Below are 21,739 nucleotides of genomic sequence, written 5' to 3'. Positions count from 1 at the left end.
CGGTACGATATGCCGATGCGCATCACATCGAGCAATATCGTGTATCGGCTGATATCGAAATATAGATTTCGATTCACGAATCGGTCCGATATGGCGATGCGCATCACATCGAGCAATATCGTGTATCGGCTGATATCGATATATAGATTTCGTGCGGGGCGATATCGGATTCAACGATATTGTTGCGATATATAGATATTGAATCTATATACGATTTATATCACCCACTCCTACTGCCGACCGAGAGGGCTGGTGGTCGTGGCGCCGACGACCGCCAGTCCGGCGTCCCGAGGGGGAGAGTGATGGGAGAGATGTGCTCCGCACTAAACGCTTCACTTTACCCCCTTTGCCTTTTCATGAGTTCTGTCTCATGCGAGGCTCGGACGTGGGTTGTTGAGCGACAGAAGGTTTTAGTCAGTTCGACTCTGACATGCCCTGCCCTCCCAGTAGAGGGTGGAAGTCCGGCGGTTTCATTCTGACCAAAAAAAAATATAAATAGAATCATATGGTGTACAAACTTATAATTTCAATGAATTCTAGTCGGATCTCGACTATCGACTTCTAGGGATCACTAGTTAATTATAGTTATACGAGTACATGTAGGTACAGAAAGATAAAAAAAAAGTCAATTAAAATGCACACATTATCAGTCAGGTTATACTGTTTGGTAACTAGTTCAGTGATTTATTATAGTTAATTAATTTACTAAAACGCGACGATTTTTACTGGCGCCCCGTAAAATTTATGTTTGCCATGGACCGCTGTATGACTCCGCCGCTGCCTATAAATAATGAAATAATGTAGAAATGAAGGCTTGAAAGTTAGAAGCCAGTGAATGTCAAATTTATGTGAAGTATTTATAGTGTGGTATATTATATAATTTAAATAATCGTAAATAGACGTGCTTTAACAAAAACTGACTTTAAATAGAAAAAAAGATATTCCAAAACAAATTAATATACACTAAAAACAATAATCATCGAAATCGGTTGGCGTGATATTGAGTTATTGATTTATTCATCTATTTGTCGCGATTAATTCAAATTTAAGACTTATATGGTTTTCTCATGGATACCACTATCAGAACTGGACTGAAATGGAACCACACGGGAAGTGTCAGCTTTCTAATAAAAAAAGAATCATCAAAATCGATTCACCCAGTCAAAAGTTATGAGGTAACAAATATAAAAAAAGTACAGTCGAATTGAGAACCTCCTCCTTTTTTGAAGTCGGATAAAAATAGTTCTCTTACTTTACTGTGTGTTTAGTGTAGCTGTGCATTAATTAGTATGCAGTTGGAACATCGACCCTAGCGGCAAACGTAGGCACACGTTCCAATTCCACACAAAATTGAGTTAACTTTTACGCTATCGAGAACGTTAAAAAACTCTCACTAAGCTCACTCTGAACATTTGTAGTAGGTAAATGAGTATTACAACGTACTTCATTATTTTTGAATAATTCATACCCCCGTTAAATTGACATAATCGCATCAAGGCGATTACTCAAATATAACTATAAATAATTAAATTTCGTTGTAATCAAAACATCTCATCGATATTAAAAACGATCGCTTAATACGTACACTATTCAAAACATCGGGGATGTCATGAATGAAAATTTAATTTTCCGGCTGGCAACACTGGCGAGGTTGGCGGGAATAATGAAGACGTCACTAATTGGAGCGAACAGGTGCTTGACCTGCCTTTGTCTAATCCACTCCCGGTGGGAACGGCGATGCTCCGTTTGTACTGTTCTATAAACTTGACACACTATAATTGTAATGGACTAGCAAAACGCGCCATCTATTGTGCATTTGTGGCGACCTAATCTGCGTTACTATGTCGATTAAAGCTAATTTTAGCCCGCTGAGTTTCTCGCCGGATCTTCTCAATGGGTCGCGATTCCGATCCGGTGGTAGATTCTGCGAAGCGCTACTCTTGCTAGGGTTAGTGTTAGCAAATTCTCTCAGGTTGAGCCCGTGAGCTCACCTACCCATCCGGGCTTAGCTGGAATAGCCTCTTAGGCTACTAGCGAATGGGCAGGAAAAAAATGCTAGTTTACAATAGCAACAGTCTCCTCGACCTTGGAAGATGCACCACTGAACAGTCCTAGACTTTTTCATTGCTTAGATGGGTGGACGTGGTCACGGCTCACCTGGTGTTAAGCAGTTACCCGAGCCACCACCCATTTCGAGACATGAGTTCTAAGGTCACAGTTTTTACAGTACAACGGCTGCTCCACCTTTCAAACCAATACGCATTGCTGCTTCACGACAGAAATAGGCAGGGCGGTCGTACCTACCCGTGCGAACTCACAAGACGTCCTACCACCATGCTGTAGACGGTTGTCGAATTAACTTTTATATTTCAATTCAGGTCAGCCACTATTACTGTCATTGCGTTGTACTTCAATCCATACCTGTGTTTAGGTTGTCTCACTCGGGACTTTTACTGGTGGTAGGACCTCTTGTGAGTCCGCACGGGTAGGTACCACCGCCCCGCCTATTTCTGCCGTGTAGCAGTAATGCGTTTCGGTTTGAAGGGTGTGGCAGCCGTTGTGACTATACTGAGACCTTAGAAGTATATCTCAAGGTGTGTGGCGCATTTGCGTTGTAGATGTCTATGGGCTCCAGTAACCACTTAACATCAGGTGGGCTGTGAGCTCGTCCACACATCTAAGCAATAAAAAAGAAAAATTTTCGTATTGAATTTTAAAGTAAGCCTCACAATATCATCTTCTGTATGCATTTCGCTTAACGCAACTATGGTCAATAACAATAACTAGTGTTATCTCGCACGATAAACGGGATAACGAGAATCGAGCACGCACGTAGCGTTTAAGAGTAAGTACTTCAGAGTATTAGTGTGTACTATTATCTATCTATATATCTAAAAAACTAATAATAAAGTAAAACTGGTGGTAGGACCTCTTGTGAGTCCGCACGGGTATGTACCACCACCCCGCCTATTTCTGCCGTGAAGCAGTAATGCGTTTCGGTTTGAAGGGTGGGGCAGCCATTGTAACTTCACTGAGACCTTAGAACTTATATGTCAAGGTGGGTGGCGCATTTACGTTGTAGATGTCTATGGGCTCCAGTAACCACTTAACACCAGGTGGGCTGTGAGCTCGTCCACCCATCTATGCAATAAAATAATAATAATAATGTCCAATTTAATAAACAAAAAAAATTAACAAACTTGAATATCTAAATGTTAATAGCACGTGAAGCAAAACTTTGTACCCCTTTTTACGAAAATTGCGCTTGCAGAGGTCTAAGAAATTTCTTACATTTATAGAGAATATAGAGGAGTGCAGAATGCTAATATTTTGTTTTAATTATACATAAAAATAGATGAAATCATTAAAAAAAAAACATTACACGCACTACCATAATATATATTTGACATACACACGCAAAGTCGTGGTCTAATTGAGAATAGATTAAAATTGTTTGTCTGTAATATTGTTTGTCTATAGTTAATCAATGTTCCTTCGGAGTTGTCCGATTGCGCTGAACTAATTTTAAGTGAAATAGATGTTTTTTCTAATTATCTCACAACTTACAGGAAAAATCTGTCGCGGATCATCTCCCAATTAAATATAAATTAATCTTAAGCAATGAATGAAATGTAATCAAATGTTAGCTGTATAATTTTTTTTATTTTTGATGTTAATGCATTGTCGATTGCACCTATAATTGAGGTGACATCTTGAACTTTTGTCAATTGTTCAATGCTTTGTATTGATGATCACTTTGTTGGTGCAACTTAATAAATAAATAAATAGTTGCAGCCTTGGCGAAATCTGTGATTATAAAAAAATGATTAGATTAGATTAGATAGAAATGATGATTATAGAAATGTCACAATAGAACCATAATAATGTTCAAACTTTTAACTTAAATTAATTATAGTCGAATTTCGACCACCGGGCGACCACTAGTTTAATTATATAATTGTAAATAGACAGGCTTTATCTAAAACCGACTTCAAATAGAAAAAAAAAAAATATTCCAAAACAAATTAATATACACTGAAAACAATAATCATCGAAATCGGTTGGCGTGATATTGAGTTATTGAGTTATTCATCTATTTGTCGCGCACTTACTTGATGTAAATTTAAAACTTATATGGTTTTCTCATGGATACCATTATCAGAACTGTACTAAATTGAAATGGGACCACACGGGAAGCGTCAGCTTTCTAATAAAAAACGGAATCATCAAAATCGATTCACCCAGTCAAAAGTTATGTATGAGGTAACATAATAAAACATTAAAAAAAACATACAGTCGAATTGAGAACCTCCTTCTTTTTTGAAGTCTGTTATTAAAACAGTTGATGTCTCTTCATTATGTTAACAATTGCATCAGAGATCAATGACCCACTAACTAAACCGTAAATCAACAAAATTAATGTAAACGAAGCACAAAAGAAAAACGCCTACGCGATTCTTTCTCGAATACAAAATAGATTTTCTATTACACACAAGAAATGTTCACGTGTGAGTGTGTGTTATATCATACTCGTAATTAAGTTGTTTAAGAGAGAATAGTGTAGTTTTCTATCTTTTTTTTTATTGCTTAGATGTGTGGACGAGCTCACAGTCCACCTGGTGTTAAGTGGTTACTGGAGCCCATAGACGTCTACAACATCTAATATCTCAGTACAGTTACAACGGCTGCCCCACCCTTCAAACCGAAACGCGTTACTGCTTCACGGCAGAAATAGGCGAGGTGGTGATACCTACCCGTGCGTGCTCACAAGAGGTCGTAACCACCAGTAATTACGCAAACTATAATTTTGCGGGTTTGATTTTTATTACACGATGCTATTCCTTCACCGTGGAAGTCAATCGTGAACATTTGCTGAGTACGTATTGCATTAGAAAAATTAGTACCCGCCTGGGATTCGAACACCGGTGCATCCTTCAGGCCGCGACGACAGTAATTACGCAAATATAATTTTGCGGGTTTTTTACGTAATGTAACTGTAACGACGTTTAGAGTAATTAAAAATGAATATCATTTCGGATTTGTTTTTTTTAAACTCGCGTCCGACCAAATTAGGTACAAAGGATTTAGTCATGCTTTGTTTGATTGGGCGTGTTAATTGAATTAGCGAAATTAAAGAAAACTAGGCTTGGTCGTGACCACGGAATAGATAAATAAGGTTGGAATGGTAATGTAGGCGGGGCAAGCGTGCCACAGTTATGATAGAACAAACATAACTCGACCGATTCTTTCATTCACCGCGTTTAGTGCGCTTCGGACTACTTGGCGAACAGATCTCCGCTTTATAGTGCCGTGTTGTGCAATTATAACTTGTAAAACAAAAAATCAGACCTCAAGTATAGAGCGAGGAGGTATATCTTTCGATCGGTAAGTCGAAATTACCATTTAATTACAATATTATTTGTCTAAAACATAAAAATATACTGAGCATTATGAAATTCCAAACATTAACAATATTATTGCAGCAAGTTATAAATAGCATACATTGCGCGATGTGTACTCGCCCAATGAACGCAATGACCAAGTCAGCTTCCAATGTACTACATGCATTGCGTTCTCTACACTTCAATCTTTGAAATTTCGGCCTTTGCCCTGATTGGCCGTGCAGTTTGTCGATAGTGAGGTGACCATGTGGTGAAATAAAATCATCGACAGAATTCTCGACTATATTTACATTTGACATGGATAATTTTTGCATTATTTTATATTTAATTAATGATACCTAGTATATTCTTAGTGAGACGTATTTTGAGTAAAATAAAAATGTATTATTATTATTGAATTATTATCATTGAATTAAAGTGAAGGTATAATATAAAGGGACATGTAGACCTCTAATTTGCGGGTATTTACTATATTGTCTAAGACGTATTAAAATCTAAGTAAAATGCTATTTGACTTATGCAGTAAATTAAAAATTTTAGGTTTCCTAAAGAACCTAACGCCAGGGAACAATGGATTGACGTGACAGGTAGAGGAAACTGGAGACAAAGACGAGTACTATTTGCTCTAAACATTTTACTGAAAATGATTTTATCATAAAAAAAATCAGAATACACTTAGTTTTGAAAAATTCATTCGCAATTAATAGCAAGCGCCAACTGCTTAACAAATACGTTTTATTCCAGCGACAGTGACTATTTGTAATTAATAAAAGTAAAATAGTTTTTTTTTTCAATATTTATTTCATGTTTCATTTTCTCCATTCATTCATCAGATAATTTATCGATAAAGAATATCGATTTTATCAAGCACTAGCGTGTATGAACATTTTTATTGCCTTTTTGCGTGTGTGAGTGTGTATGCCTACGGGTGTTTTGTGCTAGTTTGCGAACGAATATCTGTCCTGAGATTTATGTGTGGATGTTTTTGTTGTGTGCGAAATACTTGTAATCACAGTGTGTGTATGTGTAGAAATTAAAATAGTGGGGATGAAGCGGCGACACTGGTTCTAATACAAAATTAGAGCAAAGGCCTTTCCAACCTTATTTATCTATTCCGTGGTCGTGACGAATGAGTGGGCGGGAACATGACATACATTTTTTAATGTCTTTCGTAATACATGTGTATGATGTATTGTGCAGTAAGCTATTTAGAATGAATCGCTGTAAAATTAATTAAATAATCTCGTCCGCATTTTATATAATTTAAAATCTAAATAATAAGGTATGTTAAAGTGACTTTATAAAAATAATAGTTTAAAATGCCTAAAAAAAACGCTTTACAACGCAATTCAACTAAAAAATAGAAAATAAATTTAAATTTAAAATAGTGTAAAAAAAATTGCTTTTTAAGGTATTATTGAAATAATAATTCTTCTACTCATATCTGTCAGAAAAATATTTATAACTAATAACACCATGCACCCCACGCTTTTTTTACAATAAAATATTTTTTACACTGTATTTTCAATTTAAATTAATTAAAATTTTATTTTCTATTTTTTAGTTGAATTTTATATAAAGCATGTTTCTTAGTTTTTTTAAACTGTTATTTTTCATTTTTTAGTTGAATTTCAATTTTTTCAATATTTTTTTTTTATTTTTTTTTTATATTGAATTATCATCGGTCCTCGATAAATCTACAAAGTTTGAATGAAATCTGGCCGTTTAAAGTGGGTCAAAATCGCGTCTCAAGGAGTCAGTTATAAACATACAAACATATACAAGTGAAGCTAATATAAAGCGTGTAAAAAAAATCGTTATTGCAAAACTTGAACTGCTAAAATCGACTTTTTTTTTTTTTTTTTGTCAGGAGGAAATCGCCGGACTTCCGCCCTTCACTGGGGATGGAGGGCGGGGCATGTCGGAGTCGAACCGACTAAAACCTCCTGTCGCTCAACAACCAACGTCCAAACCTCGCATGAGACAAAACTCATGAAAAGGCAAGGGGGGGAAAGTGAAGCGTTTAGTGCGGAGCACATCTCTCCCATCACCCTCCCCCTCGGGACGCCGGACTGGCGGTCGTCGGCGCCACGACCACCAGCCCTCTCGGTCGGCAGGCTATCCGAAGCCCGCCTAGATGGCGCCGGTTAGAATGGTCTATCCTACGGAATACCCCGATGGGTCAGAACCAGCGTGGGTTGAGGATAGCCGGCCTTCCATCACCCGGATGCTCATGCATAAAACGCGTGCAGAGCAGCTTGCACGTCGTCTTCTTAGGCCCCCTTCGTCGATCCCCAGGCCGACATGTGAGGGAGACCCGAAACACTTAGAGGGCCAGGGCTTGGGCGAGATCCGCCTCCCTGGCCCACGCTCGACGGCGGCGGGCCTGTGCGTCTCTCACGCGCCCCGCCGCCTCCTTCTGCGAGATGGTGCACTCGCAGAAGTCGAGCATCGCCTTCCACGACTCGTCGTCACCGAACATCGATGCCACAACACTCGGCAACGACAAGTCGTTTCCTATTTTTGCGACGAGGATACGGCGCCACCCCTCCCATGCGGGGCAGGCGACGAGCGTGTGCTCCGCCGTGTCCAAGTCGCAACCACAACGGTGGCACTCTGCCGTCGGCTCGGCTCCGATCCGGTGCAGGAACTCACCGAAGCAACCATGCCCAGTGAGCACCTGCGTGAGCCGGAAAGTGAGGCGTCCTCTGTCACGATTCACCCAGTTCACAAGAACCGGGCGAATCGCCTCGACGGTCCTACGACCAGCCGAAGGATCGGCCAGCCGTCTGGACCATGACTCCAGCACGGACCGCCGAGATTGGGCCCTCCGCGCTCTGACCACACTGGGGCTGGGACGTGCCACGCCCCGGGCACGAAGGTCAGCCACCCACCACTGATAGTCAGCGGCGAGCGCCTCCGCCTCCAGGACCCAAGGCGGCGTCCCAGCCAGTACACACGCCGCCTCGAAGGAGATGGTGCGATAGCCACGGATGACCCTGACCGCGATGGTGCGTTGCGGCCGTTGCAGCAGCTTCGCTACCCCCACGGCCAGGGACTGGCCCCACACGGGCGCCCCGTATAGGGCCATTGATCGCACCACCCCCGTATAGAGACGGCGCGTCACCTGGTCAGGCCCCCCCACGTTGGGCAGAAGCCGGCTTAACGCGCCGGCCACCCCCAACAAACGAGGGACCAGGTTCTGAAAGTGAGCGCGGATGTGAGGAGATAACCACGTAACAACATGACGTCATCTCAAACGATTCCACAGATCAAGTCTATTTGGAGTGTTAGACCTGGCAATTGCAATAATTAATTCGAGACAAAGAAAAACAACTAGACTAGATTCATTACCCGGTATCTAATAGACATAATGTTGAAATACAATGAGTGCTAGAGTTTTACGAATAAGGAAATGAATTGTGACGCTAAATTGTCTCTTAAAACAATAATTCCGTGAATTGTCGGCTTCCTGTTTCCCATCAATGTTAAGCACAGTTTAATTTAACGCGTTGTGGCGAATAGGAAGCCGGCGGTAGGGTTGTAAATACAGTAAAAGGTCCTTATTCGAGCTTCCTTCATATTTTACTGTTCATGCATACTGCTACACGCTGGGGTTTGTTTTTTTTATTTTTTTTTATTGCCTATATTGAACCAGTTTTCTGATTTTGAGGTGCGTAAAACAATAAACAATACGATTGCAATGCGTTTTTTGCGTGCGCTCCGACAAACTTCCCTTCATTCTTAACGCGAGTATTACGTGAGGATGAAAAATCAGTTTCAAGATTTTTTTTATCGCCCGATCAGGCAGACTAGCTTTTTTTTTTTATTACGGAGATGGGTGGACGAGCTCACAGCCCACCTGGTGTTAAGTGGTTACTGGAGCCCATAGACATCTACAACGTAGACGCGCCACCCACCTTGAGATACAAGTTCTAAAGTCTCAGTATAGTTACAACGGCTACCCCACCCTTCAAACCGAAACGCATTACTGCTTCACGGCAGAAATAAGCAGGGCGGTGGTACCTATCCGCGCGGACTCACAAGAGGTCCTACCACCAGTAAGTTGAGGGGTAAGTAGGGGTTGAGGCTAAATAAAAATTCTACCGAATTACAAGTTAACACTGTATCAGAACACTTTAAAATTCTCAATTCGCTTCTTCCGCTTCGCTTCAGGCGATCCGTTCGCTGTTTCGCTTCGACTAGTTCCGATTACTAACTGACTGCGTGTTTTTTTTTTTTTCCTACCTAGCTGGTAGCCTAGAGAGGCTATTCCAGCGTAACCGTAACTAGTAGGTGAGCTCACGGAGCTCAAACCTGACGACGATGCTAACACGAACTCTAGCAAGAGTAGTGCTTCGCAGAATCTACCACCGGATCGGAAACGCGACCCACTGAGAAGATCCGGCGAGAAACTCAGTGGGCTGTGTCTGTGGGTTAATTTACTCGTCGAGCCCTTCGTCGCAAGCGACGGGTTCGACGAGAACGGTGACCGATGCTTGAAGTACCTAGAAGCGCCGTTAGTAGATCGGGAGGATCCGAGATGACGTGTTTTGGGCGACGTCGACTGCTTTCCATTCTTTCCGCAGGATCGGGATTGACTGCGTGCCGTCTATGCAACGCTTTTATAGCCGATACCGCATCCCTACAATTATCGAGAATATTCCACAAAAGTCGAGTATTGTGTGTTTCCGCTATCTGACAATGCTACTAGATCCTCTGATATTCGTTCGGCTATTCGGCGATAGATGGCGTTACTCTTACCGGTGTAACAATACATACACAATTAATACATCACAACATCGGTCGCAGTCGATCAAAGCATATAGTGAATCATCTTGTATATCTAGAAGTGGTGGTATCACCGCTGCGTCAATGCTGCTGAGAAGCCGTAACGCGGTTTTGGTTTGAAGATTGGGGGCTTGAAGCCGTTGTATCATAGAATTGAGACCGGCTGAGCCTTTGCTCGCCCACTTGTCCTGGTGAAACCGGAAAGGCCTCCGGGCCACCACTAATACATACTTCGATCATAAAAAAAAGAATTGAGATTTAGAACTCATGACTCAAAGTGGGTGGAATTAAAATTTTTGATACGAGGTGAAACGCTCAGAATACAGCAAAAAACTGTTTTTTTTTTCTGTATTCTGAGGTGAAACGTGAGGTCATCTACCCATCTAAGCAATCAAGAGAATTACATCACAAAGAGGCTCACAATATTTACACGGACACCAACAATGCGGAAAGCAACACCAGTGTGCTTAGTGCGAGTTTTTTAACGTTTTCGATAGCGTAAAAGTTAACTCTTATTTGTATGGAATGCGATCGTTTGCGTACGTTTGCCGCTAGGGGCGCTGTTCCAACTCCATACAAAATTGGCTTAACTTTTACGCTAACGAGAACGTTAAAAAACTCGCACTAAGCACACAGACCGCTATCGCGTTAAAAAATGTACACTCCTGACGATCCTATCAATGTTTATTTACCTTTGTACAGGTGAAACCAAATTCTAATCTCTTTTTTTATTCCTCTGAAGATCATTAATTCAACCCAAGAGACTCACAATGATCTATTAGCGAGAAATAAATTAACCGTTAATTACTTTTTTCGAACGATGTTGATTTTTTTTTTCTCTCGTGCAATTAACAAAACGTTTTGCTTGGATAATATAAAGGCGTGACCGAAACACGTATTGGAGTAACCCCAAAATACTGAAATGAGAACTAACAATAAGCAGGTAAATTCAGAAATGAACTCAATAAAAAATAAAGGCTCCAAAAAAACATGATAGAAATATGATTAAAAAATTCTGTATAGTCTCGGAGCTAGCTGTTGTTATTCTCTATGACTTTTTTTTATTGCTTAGGTGGGTGGTCGAGCTCACAGCCCATCTGGTGTGAAGCGGTTACTGGTGCCCATAGACATCTACGACGTAAATGCCCCACCCACCTTGAGATATAAGTTCTAAGGTCTCAGTATAGTTACAACGGCTGCCCCACCCTTCGAACCAGTAGCTAATACTTTATATTATAATATTTTAAATATAATTAATAGTATATAATATAAAATTAATAGTAGGAATCAGTTTTATTGTTTTACCATATATACTTGTTCCTAGTTCTGACCTTGAATAGAGAAGCAGGGCCTATTGGAGTCCGCACAGGTGCAACATACTCCATATCTGCCGTGAAAATTTCTAAAAAACTGTAGGTATTCATCATCTACTTTCCACTATTCAAGTTTGCTGGTGGTTTTACTGGTGGTAGGACCTCTTGTGAGTCCGCACGGGTAGGTACCACCACCTTGCCTATTTCTGCCGTGAAGCAGTAATGCGTTTCGGTTTGAAGGGTGGGGCAGCCGTTGTATCTATACTGAGCTTAGAACTTATATCTCAAGGTGGGTGGCGCATTTACGTTGTAGATGTCTATGTGCTCCAGTAACCACTTAACATCAGGTGGGCTGTGAGCTCGTCCACCCATCTAAGCAATAAATAAAAATAAAATAAAAAACGCTAGAAGATTGTCTTGTCAATGCTTTGAGAAGTAATAAGCGAACAGCCCAATTAATGAAAAGTGGTCCGTGGACAGCGGCAACTTAACAGGCACTTAACTCAGGTCCCTTTACTAGCGACATACGCAAACTTCCAGTAATGTATACAATAACATGTTTATTATCTGCACTTTCAAACTATCGATCTTGTTAGCACTTCTCACCCCTACCACGAGTTAACGATTTAAGTCAATAGAAAGTAGTAATTCACAGATATAATCGAGTTACATTGTTGTTTGTGTGGCGAAAGTTTTTTTTTTGAAGGAAACTATTGTGTTTCGGTACGGAATAATACGGAATATCCATCATATTAGAGAAAGCAGTAGGTAGCTGCTTGGCTCTACCCCTGGCATTGCTGAAGTCCATGGGCGACGGTAACCACTCACCATCAGGTGGGCCGTATGCTCGTCTGACTACAAGGGCAATAAAAAAAGAAAGAAAAAGAGAGAGTGAGAAAGAGAGACAGAGAAAGAAGGAATATACTTTATTGCATACCAAAACACAATTAACTTTAGAAAAACACCCCACAAGCAAATACATTTGTACAATACGCGGTCTTATCGCTAAAAGCGATCTCTTCTCGAAAACCGTTTAATTTACAGATTCCCTGGAAAAGATAAAGATATAGCAGGTATGTTGCGGTGTACTATTAACAATACATTATTAAAGAAAATATATGCATACAATAAAGATGTGTATACCGTCTACACATAATATGAAATAAATATTTCATTTATATACCAATATACATACTGGTATACTTACAGACATATAATGAATCAACTTATTAACTTATTACTAGAACTTCTGGTGATAAGCCGTTTGCTATTACTCGCTGGGAAGCGAAACTCATGCACACATTTAATTTTGTTACTACTTACTGTAACTTTATCGTTTTTAGGTTTTGTTGTCGAAATTATTATTAAATCGTGTAGTTTATGTAGGTATGGCAAAAAAATAATAGCAAATTAGATTTAGGTTTATTCCCAAATTCCCGAACTTAAAACATAGCTGTAGCATACATTTCAATGTTTTTATACACGTTCGATTTGTGTTCGAGGAATCTCACATTTTTTACGTTTGTATGAGAGTTTTGTTCACGTATCTCTATCGATTCAAAATATTTGTATGTAATTTGTATGAAATGTGCGTAAAATTAAATAGATCCATGATTCGTAGGCTTTGACTTACTCGCTTAAGCATTAACTCCGTCAATATTTAATATAGATGAAGCGTAATAAATAAATATATATATATATACAGAAATCTAGTATGTTCCGGCTTCAGGCTCCGAAATGGCTGCATCGATTTCCATGAAAATTTCATATTGATACAGCGGGCGATCTTGCGTTTAAATAAAAATCAAATAATATATCGGCAAGCAAACCTGGGTTGGAATAGTAGTATAAAAATTATAGTTTAAATTTGCATGCTATTTTACGAAAAACATGCGACGGAGGTTCGGTGCGTTGAAACCGTCAAAACTAATTTAAATTTTCGAATTCAGAACTGCCCGTCATTGGCGTTCCGTTGCGCATGCGAACGACTTAGCCGGAAACAGCTTAATGCGGCTCCGACATCCGCGATGTGACAAGCCTGGCCAATATGTGTGTCCATTAAAAAAAAAAAAAATTACCCGTTAATTACGAAAGAAATCGAGTTTCCGGATATTTTTTCGATCCCACACCACTTTAACCGGGTCAACGGTTCCTTGACCCATATTAAACATTTATTACATTCACGAGGCACACACCGACAATTGCTTTAATCAAATCGAATGGTATTAATAATAATCGCTTAGTCATACGGGCTGAACAATAAATCGGCATCCAAACAATGATTCGGCAGATTTGACGGTTAAATTAGGGTCGATTAATTTTGAATGATTCGAATTTGAAAAAGAATGTTCCTTTTTTGGAATTCGGTGTAATGGCGGCTTCAAAAATAGATCGTTAGGCCACGCATTACTAACTATCATTCTCAATTTCCACGAGTTTTAATTCCACGTCTTTTATTGTTGAACAGACCCCATAGGCAACATAATAACGCCATGCACCTTGACACATGAGGTCGCAATCTCGAATTGCAAATGTATATTGGCTGCCCCACCATATAAACGGAAAAAAATCCTATCTTGTATGTGTAGATTGAGATTTTTGCCTTTTCCGACTAGGAGTAAGCGTTATGGATTTTTTTTATAATTACATATATTTCTCCGAAATCAGTGCATGGTGTTCTTTATTACATATTTACCTAATTAACTTCAAAACAAAAAATAGAGTTTATTAAATAAAACGCGGTTTGGTCTTACTGATTAGAATGATAACAATCCGCGGAACTTTTGTCTCCTGTAACTCAACTCGATACAATAGTGGGCCATGAACTAGTCTATTGTAACGTTATGATTCATCTGTCCTTTATAAGAGGATTTTTACAGAAGTCGTCGTGGCCTAATGGATAAGACGTCCGGTGCATTTGTATATAGCGATGCACCTGTGTTCGAATCCCGGGCGGGTACCAATTTTTCTAATGAATTACGTACTCAACAAATGTTCACGATTGACTTCCACGGTGAAGGAATAACATCGTGTAATAAAAGTGAAACCCGCAAAATTATAATTTGCGTAATTACTGGTGGTAAGACCTCTTGTGAGTCCGCGCGGGTAGGTACCACCGCCCTGCCTATTTCTGCCGTGAAGCAGTAATGCGTTTCGGTTTGAAGAGTGGGGCAGCCGTTGTAGCTGTAACTATACTGAGATCTTAGAACTTATATCTCAAGGTGGGTGGCGCATTTACGTTGTAGATGTCCATGGGCTCCAGTAACCACTTAACACCAGGTGGGCTGTGAGCTCTTCCACCCATCTAAGCAATAAAAAAAAAACTGGAAAATACAAATCAGCTATAACACATAGAGCCCTATTGACAATAGCTATAGCTACGTTTGTAGTAACTACTAGCAACAATTTTCATAGCGATACTTCCAAATATATTTTTTATATTTTCTGGGGCTATCTATTTATCATACAAAGATTACAAAGTCATGAAATCAGCCGTTAATGCCCATTGCCAACATTGACCGACCGATCTATCTGTCGGTATATCCGTATTTTATAAGTTTCTGTAGGCGTCACCCGGTTACAAAATCTCCGGGATCCACCTTTTCAAGATAAATCCAGATTTTTAAAGTAAGAAGTCTAAAAATCGATTTACGTACTATCAAAATATGTGATATAGTTTCGTGGGTAACACAACGATAGCGCGATTCAGCTTTTCGTCAAGCGTCATCTATCGACGACAAACGGAATTGTAAAATAGAAAATTATATCACATACAATGCGTTGGGTCTACCACTTAGACTTAGGTGATTAGAGTGGCATTAAAAATAAACAAGCTAAACCGTTGATTCTGGGCGAATGAGAGTTTCAACTAGCATCCAAAGCCGTGTCTCTATCTCATGTAGCGCCCTCTAGTGAATGCGCGGTCAAAATAGAATACAATGTAGCAGATTCATTGAAAGTTAGCCCACTGAGGTTCTCGCCGGATCTTCTCAGGGGGTCCCGTTTCAGGTGGTAGATTCTGCGAAGCACTGCTCTAGATAGGGCCAGTGAAATAGCCTCTCAAGACTATCAGCATAGGTAGGAAGAAAAAAATTGAAAGTGCCCAGTTCGGCAATGACTGGGACAGCGAATAAATTAATAAAAAACTGATCACTTTGTTTAACACTTTGATTTCCATTTAGGTCATCGGTGACCGGTCACTGCACTGAAATTATTATGTCGATTTCTGTTACTAAACGCCGGAATTGCCTAACATTGGCTTCTTTAATTTTAAGTTTGTTCACGATTGATTTCCACGGTGGAGGAATAACATCGTGTAATAAAAATCAAACCCGCAAAATTATAATTTGCGTAATTACTGGTGGTAGGACCCCTTGTGAGTCCGCGCGGGTGGGTACCACCACCCTGACTATTTCTGCCGTGAAGCAGTAATGCGTTTCGGTTTGAAGGGTGGGGCAGCCGTTGTAACTATACGTGAGACCTTAGAACTTATATCTCAAGGTGGGTGGCGCATTTACGTTGTAGATGTCTGGGCTGTGAGCTCGTCCAACCATCTAAGCAATAAAAAAAATAAAAAAATGTACGTTTCAGATCTCTTAGAAATAGATTCATTGTTAGTATCTCCGGGTTTGTCTTTCCCAGTCTACTAGATATTCCGGCGCCTTAGTTAAAAGATCGAAGAGAAAAATCGGCATAATTACTTCAGTACGCCACGTAGGACACCGGTGACCTACATGAAATTGAAAGGAATCAAATCAGTGAAATTTAATATCTTCATGTACATTAAACTGTTTTTAACACGTTTTCATGAACTTAATCTGTATCTATCTATGTATGAATGACCTGCCTACGCGATAAAAATAGCAAAGTTATTAATTTTAATTGGATTAGCTTTAAAAAAAAAGCGTATTTTTTATAATTCACAATACATTTACGGTGTAATCTTGCATTTTTATTGTCGTTATCTCGAAGAATGTTAGGAACTACGAATAAATAATTAATAGTCGTTACAATGTTGTTCCTTGCATCTGTCTATGTTAGTACAATTTTTGTGTTCACGGACGTTTGGTGAAAAAAAGTTTATTTAAAAAAATTTTAACCGTTATTTTCTCTATTCAAAGGCAAGTTGGCCGCAACCTCATCATTCCTGGAGGCACACGGACCATCGATGCCGCTGGCAAACTGGTCATGCCCGGGGGCATCGACCCCCACACTCACTTCGAGCTGGAAATGATGGGCGCTAAAACTGCCGATGACTTCTACAAGGGCACCCGGGCTGCGGTCGCTGGAGGGACAACAACCATAAGTAACCATTTATTTATTTATTGCTATGTCACGTAAAAGACCTCACGGATCACGTAGTTATGTGGGTACTGGAGCGCTTGAGTCATAGTTTCTAAGTCTAATTTACCAGCAGTTTGCTTAGTGAAAGTTTTTTTTACATTCTCTATAGCGTAAAAGTTAACTCAAAGTTGCATGGAGTTCGAACGTTTGCCGCTAGGGGCGCTGTTCCAATTGCATACAAATTGGAGTTAACTTTTACGCTATCGAGGACGTAAAAAAACTCGCACTAAGCACACAGCAGGCAGGGTGGAAGGATATACGCGTGCGGGGTCATAAGACGTCCTAAAACAAGTATTATAGCTGATAACATTTGTTAAAATATCGTGACTTTAGGTAGTAGTTATTTAATTTTCTGTAAAAAAAATCCTACACCACCCCACCCTATTCTATTCTTCGAACCCGAAGTATCAATTGGTAAATTGTTTAATTCAATTTTAACTACACAACGCATGATTTGAATAATTACTGAGGCTTTGTTGATCGGTTACACAATAACTCCAGCATAGTACCACGAATTAATTTCATTTAAAAACAATTAATTTCATCAAGGTTTCGTTTGTCATCGATAGATGGCGTTGTACGTAAAGCTAAAACAGACTTGACATTAGGATGGGCCAAAAAAAACTTTTAATATTTTTCTTTAGGCACTACGAAAATATCGTATACAAGATGACGAAAAAAGAATTTAGCAGAAAATTATTTTAATTCCCTACAAAAATATGTATTTCTTTTTACTACGCGATAATTCGTTGGACACAATAAAATTCCAAAGAAATAAAAATAAAACCCGTGTTATTTAAATGGGAATACAAAAATCACGATGCGGCACTTCTAGAGAAGAGCTTAAACTTTACCATAATTTTTTTTTCGTCATCTTGGACGATATTTTCGTAGTACATAAAGAAAAAAAAAAAAAGTTTTTTTTGGCCCACCCTATTTGACAATACGAGACATTCTTACTAATAAATTAAAATATGTGACCATTAAGTTTGAGGTGGTCCACTGAGTTTCTCGCTTCTTTGGATCTTCTGAATGGGTCGCGTTTCCGAATTCGGTGGTAGATTCTGCGAAGCACGCACTACTCTCGCCAGGGCTAGTGTTAGCAACGTCCTCTGGTTAGATCCCGTGAGCTCACCTACGCGTTCGGCGAATCTACTTTGACCCCTGAAGATCACTAGAATAGGTAGGAAAAAAAGGAGCTTCAGGCGTGAAGTCACAAAATTATAAATGTTTCTTTACGTATTGTATATCGTTTCAGTTGACTTCGTTCTACCTGAAAAGGGGCAGTCGCTTCTAGAGGCCTATGCGAATTGGCGGGAAAAAGCCGATAATAAGGTTAATAATTATAAAATCCAATAATCGTCACAGTCAAACCAATATACGGCATGTACAAAAAACATCGCTTCGAATTATTATTTTTCGATAATAAAATTAATTAATACTAAATTCATTTATAAGAACCGAAATCGGTGCGCTCTAAGAAACTGCTTAGCCGATATATATTCGTTTGACATCGACGATATCTACAAAACTGTATAAACAAAATAACACCTTAATACATTGATTTTTAAGCTCTTTTTTAAAGGCATAGGAAACTCGCCTACCACAAGCTCTTTGCTGGCTCTCTTAACCCATAAATTTCATAAATACACAAGACAATTCTAAAAAGAATTTTAACAGCATCGAATTTGCTTTGCGAATTTTTATTAGTTCGATACACTTAAAGCTCTCGTCAGTGCTTACGAACAGTGAATACCGCTACCTTGTGAGTTGTGACATAAGGTCAAACTCTCCCGCTCTTCAAAGTGGTCTGTTTCGCGGCAGAATTAGTCAGGATGATAACAGTACTCCTTCATCGAGGAAATCACCGGTATACTTGCCTTACTCGACACCGAGTACACCAGAAATTCACATCCAGGTGTGCTGCGACTACGGTCTCCACGTAGGAGTGACCTGGTGGTCGCCGGCCGTGCAGAAGGAGATGAAACAGCTGGTCTCCGAGCAGTACGGCGTGAACTCCTTCAAGATGTTCATGGCGTACCGGAACACCTGGATGCTCGACGACTACGACCTGTACTGCGCCATCGAGACCTGTGCTGAACTCAAAGCCCTGCCCCAAGTAAATAGATTTCTAATAATAATAATGCAAATTTATGGGAGTTTTATCGTTCAGTGCACGTGCACTCGCCACTAACTCTCTATCTCTTTCTAATGCATTAAATTCCGCATCACGCGTCTCGATCTTTTTAATTTTCAGCTTATCTTGCAAGGCGATGGAGGACTCGGGAGCCATTGCTCTGTGGTTACATTGAGATATCATAATAATGACCAGGGTCAGGTCACACGTGACAAACTAGGATACCCTCTACTGTGTGAACATGAGATTAATATTCAATTAAATATTGGACACCACAAAAATAAACAAACCGAATTCTTACCCGAGCAACTCATGGCCCTCGGCTCAGCTGTCAAGAGTTCTAAGTACTCCAGCACCGACTCGGCTAATTTAGTTCGAAGTCTTTTGAAATAGCAAGGATTTTAGTACACTAAGTCCTACCCAGGAAATGTCGAGTGGTGATAACAGTACACTGGTAGAATTATCTGAGGTTGTTACTGCTCATTCTCCTCTATAAATCCCTTAACCGCTTTTATAGCACCCCCACGTCATTTCGGATCCTCCCGATCCACTAACGCTGCTTTTAGGTACCTCAAGCACCGGTCATCGTTCCCCTTGAACCCGTCGCTTGCGACGAAGGGCTCGACGAGTGAATTAACCCACAGACACAGCCCACTGAGTTTCTTGCCGAATCTTCTCACTGGGTCGCGTTACCGATACGGCGGTAGATTCTGCGAAGCACGGCGCTTGCTAGGGTTCGTGTTAGCAACAACGTCAGGTTTGAGCCTCCTGAGCTCACCTACTCGCCCGGCTACGCTGAAATGGTCTCTCAAGGCCATCAGCATAGGCCTCTACTATTCTTAGCTGACAATATTAAAAGAACCTTACCAGTCACTGATTTTAATTCAATCTTTAGTGCAGTCCTCCTCCTCCTCGCGTCGTTTCCTCACTGCTGAAAGTCGTGACTATTATATGTCATCAGGATTTTGCTCCTTGTAATGTCCCGCTAGCGCCTCCGATCATTGGCCGCATGAAGGGCAGTAGTCGGTACTGATTCATAGTAATTATTTCCCTGCTTGATTTCTTATTCTTGTACTGTTCACATTATCTCAGGTCCACGCAGAGAACGGCCACATCATAGCTCGCAACACCGAGAAGCTCCTCGCGGCCGGAGTGACCAGGCCCGAGGGTCATCAGCTCTCCAGAGACGAGGAAGTCGAAAGCGAGGCCGTGAACAGGGCATGCGTCATCGCCAATCAGGTTCTTACAACTATAGTCGACGCATCATGTTTAGTTTCCTATATGTATAATAATATGTACCTTTATGACCAGAGACTTGACACTCATGGGGCTAAGCAATGCCCGGATAAAATTAATTTTTTTTATAGCTTAGATGGTTGGACGAGCTCAAGGCCCATCTGGTGTTATGTGGTAACCGGAGCCCATAGACATCTACAACGTAAATACCGCCACCCACCTTGAGACATGAGTTCTAAGGTCTCAGTTTTAACAGTACAATGGCTACCCCGCCTTTCGAACCGAAACGCATTACTGCTTCACGGCAGAAATAGGTGGGGTAGTGGTACCTACCCGTGCAGACTACAAGAGGTCCTACCACCAGTAATATATTTTTTATATTATATTTTCCTTTTTTTTCTTTTCTTTTGTTCACTTTCTTATATGTAATTTTGATGGTGGAAACATGTTTGGTTAATGTTTTAGCTAAATTTTTTTAAATATTATATGTTTGTTATGTACTGTCGGTTTCCCAAATAAATAAATAATTAAATTAAATTTTCAGGCAAACAGCCCCCTGTATATCGTGCACATGATGTCGAAGAGCGCAGTCCGAGCTCTCCAACTGGCCCGCAACAAACAGAAACAGCCTGTATACGGGGAAACTCTGGCCGCCACTGTCGGTACCGATGGTGTGTACTTCAAAATTTTCCATATTTATCTTCATCAGTAATAATCGAACACGCTGTATTAATGCAACTATCTTTAATTCCACGAGCTCAAAGTCCATGGTCTAACTAGGCCCAATGTTTTTGTGTGACGTCACTTGTGTGTAGACCCACTCGGATAGGCACAACCATCTCGCCTATGCCGCCGCGAAGCACTGACTTTCGGATCAATACAATTAAGACTCACATCTCTGAACGCAGGCATTCAGCTTCCCTCATATGTACTCGTCCAACTCGACAAAGAGTTCGACGCGCAACCTAACCTAAACATCAGCCCACTGAGTTTCTCGCCGGATCTTTCAGCGGTCGCGATTCCGATCCGGTGGTAGATTCATTCGCGAAGCAGCTACTCTTGAGTCATTAGGTCTCCTTCAGAGGCGCTCGAGCAGTTGTTAGCAAATCCCACCCCTCCTGGCTGAGCCCTTACTCGCCCACCTTTACTGGTGAAACTGGAAAGGCCTTTGGGCCAGCAGTAAAATAACACTAAACAATAATGACGTCACATGCCAACCGCTGTGTGTGAAAGGGATAGAGAATTCTCTTTTAAATAAATTTAATCAGATTTATTAATGAATTCTTCAATCTACGTAAACTATATCAATACCAATAACGCGCACATCCCTATTTGTTCTACTCGTGGGTCTTGGAGGGGTATGCATGCGGGCGGAGCGGCAGAGACATCGCCGACCAAAAACCAAGAAGCTTCGAGAAACAGTCAGTCGATATAGCACCAACGAACTACACCTTACATCGATATCATTAAAATTATACACCTTAAACTGGGATAGTTTTAATAATTCGTTATATACC

General features: G+C 40.4%; 1 protein-coding gene and 1 long non-coding RNA gene across 6 annotated transcripts in view; both read left to right on the top strand.

Annotated features, from left to right (window-relative positions):
* LOC101742594 (dihydropyrimidinase) overlaps positions 1 to 21,739 on the top strand; it is an 83,579-nt gene that overhangs the window by 53,131 nt on the left and 8,709 nt on the right. For all 5 annotated transcript variants that reach the window (XM_004926763.5, XM_021348399.3, XM_012690915.4 and 2 more), the window contains exons 3-7: positions 16,627 to 16,811; positions 18,108 to 18,184; positions 18,768 to 18,968; positions 20,079 to 20,225; positions 20,767 to 20,893. In XM_004926763.5, the coding sequence (XP_004926820.1) occupies positions 16,627 to 16,811; positions 18,108 to 18,184; positions 18,768 to 18,968; positions 20,079 to 20,225; positions 20,767 to 20,893 (737 nt within the window). The remainder of the gene's footprint in view (positions 1 to 16,626; positions 16,812 to 18,107; positions 18,185 to 18,767; positions 18,969 to 20,078; positions 20,226 to 20,766; positions 20,894 to 21,739) is intronic.
* Positions 5,163 to 6,202, top strand: LOC134201531 (uncharacterized). The gene is made up of 2 exons (XR_009976878.1): positions 5,163 to 5,385; positions 5,484 to 6,202. It is a non-coding gene; the product is annotated as an uncharacterized LOC134201531 (long non-coding RNA).

The sequence above is a fragment of the Bombyx mori genome, chromosome 27 (assembly GCF_030269925.1).
Source record: "Bombyx mori chromosome 27, ASM3026992v2".
Classification (NCBI taxonomy): Eukaryota; Metazoa; Arthropoda; class Insecta; order Lepidoptera; family Bombycidae; genus Bombyx; species Bombyx mori.
This window is presented reverse-complemented; position numbering and strand designations above follow the sequence as displayed.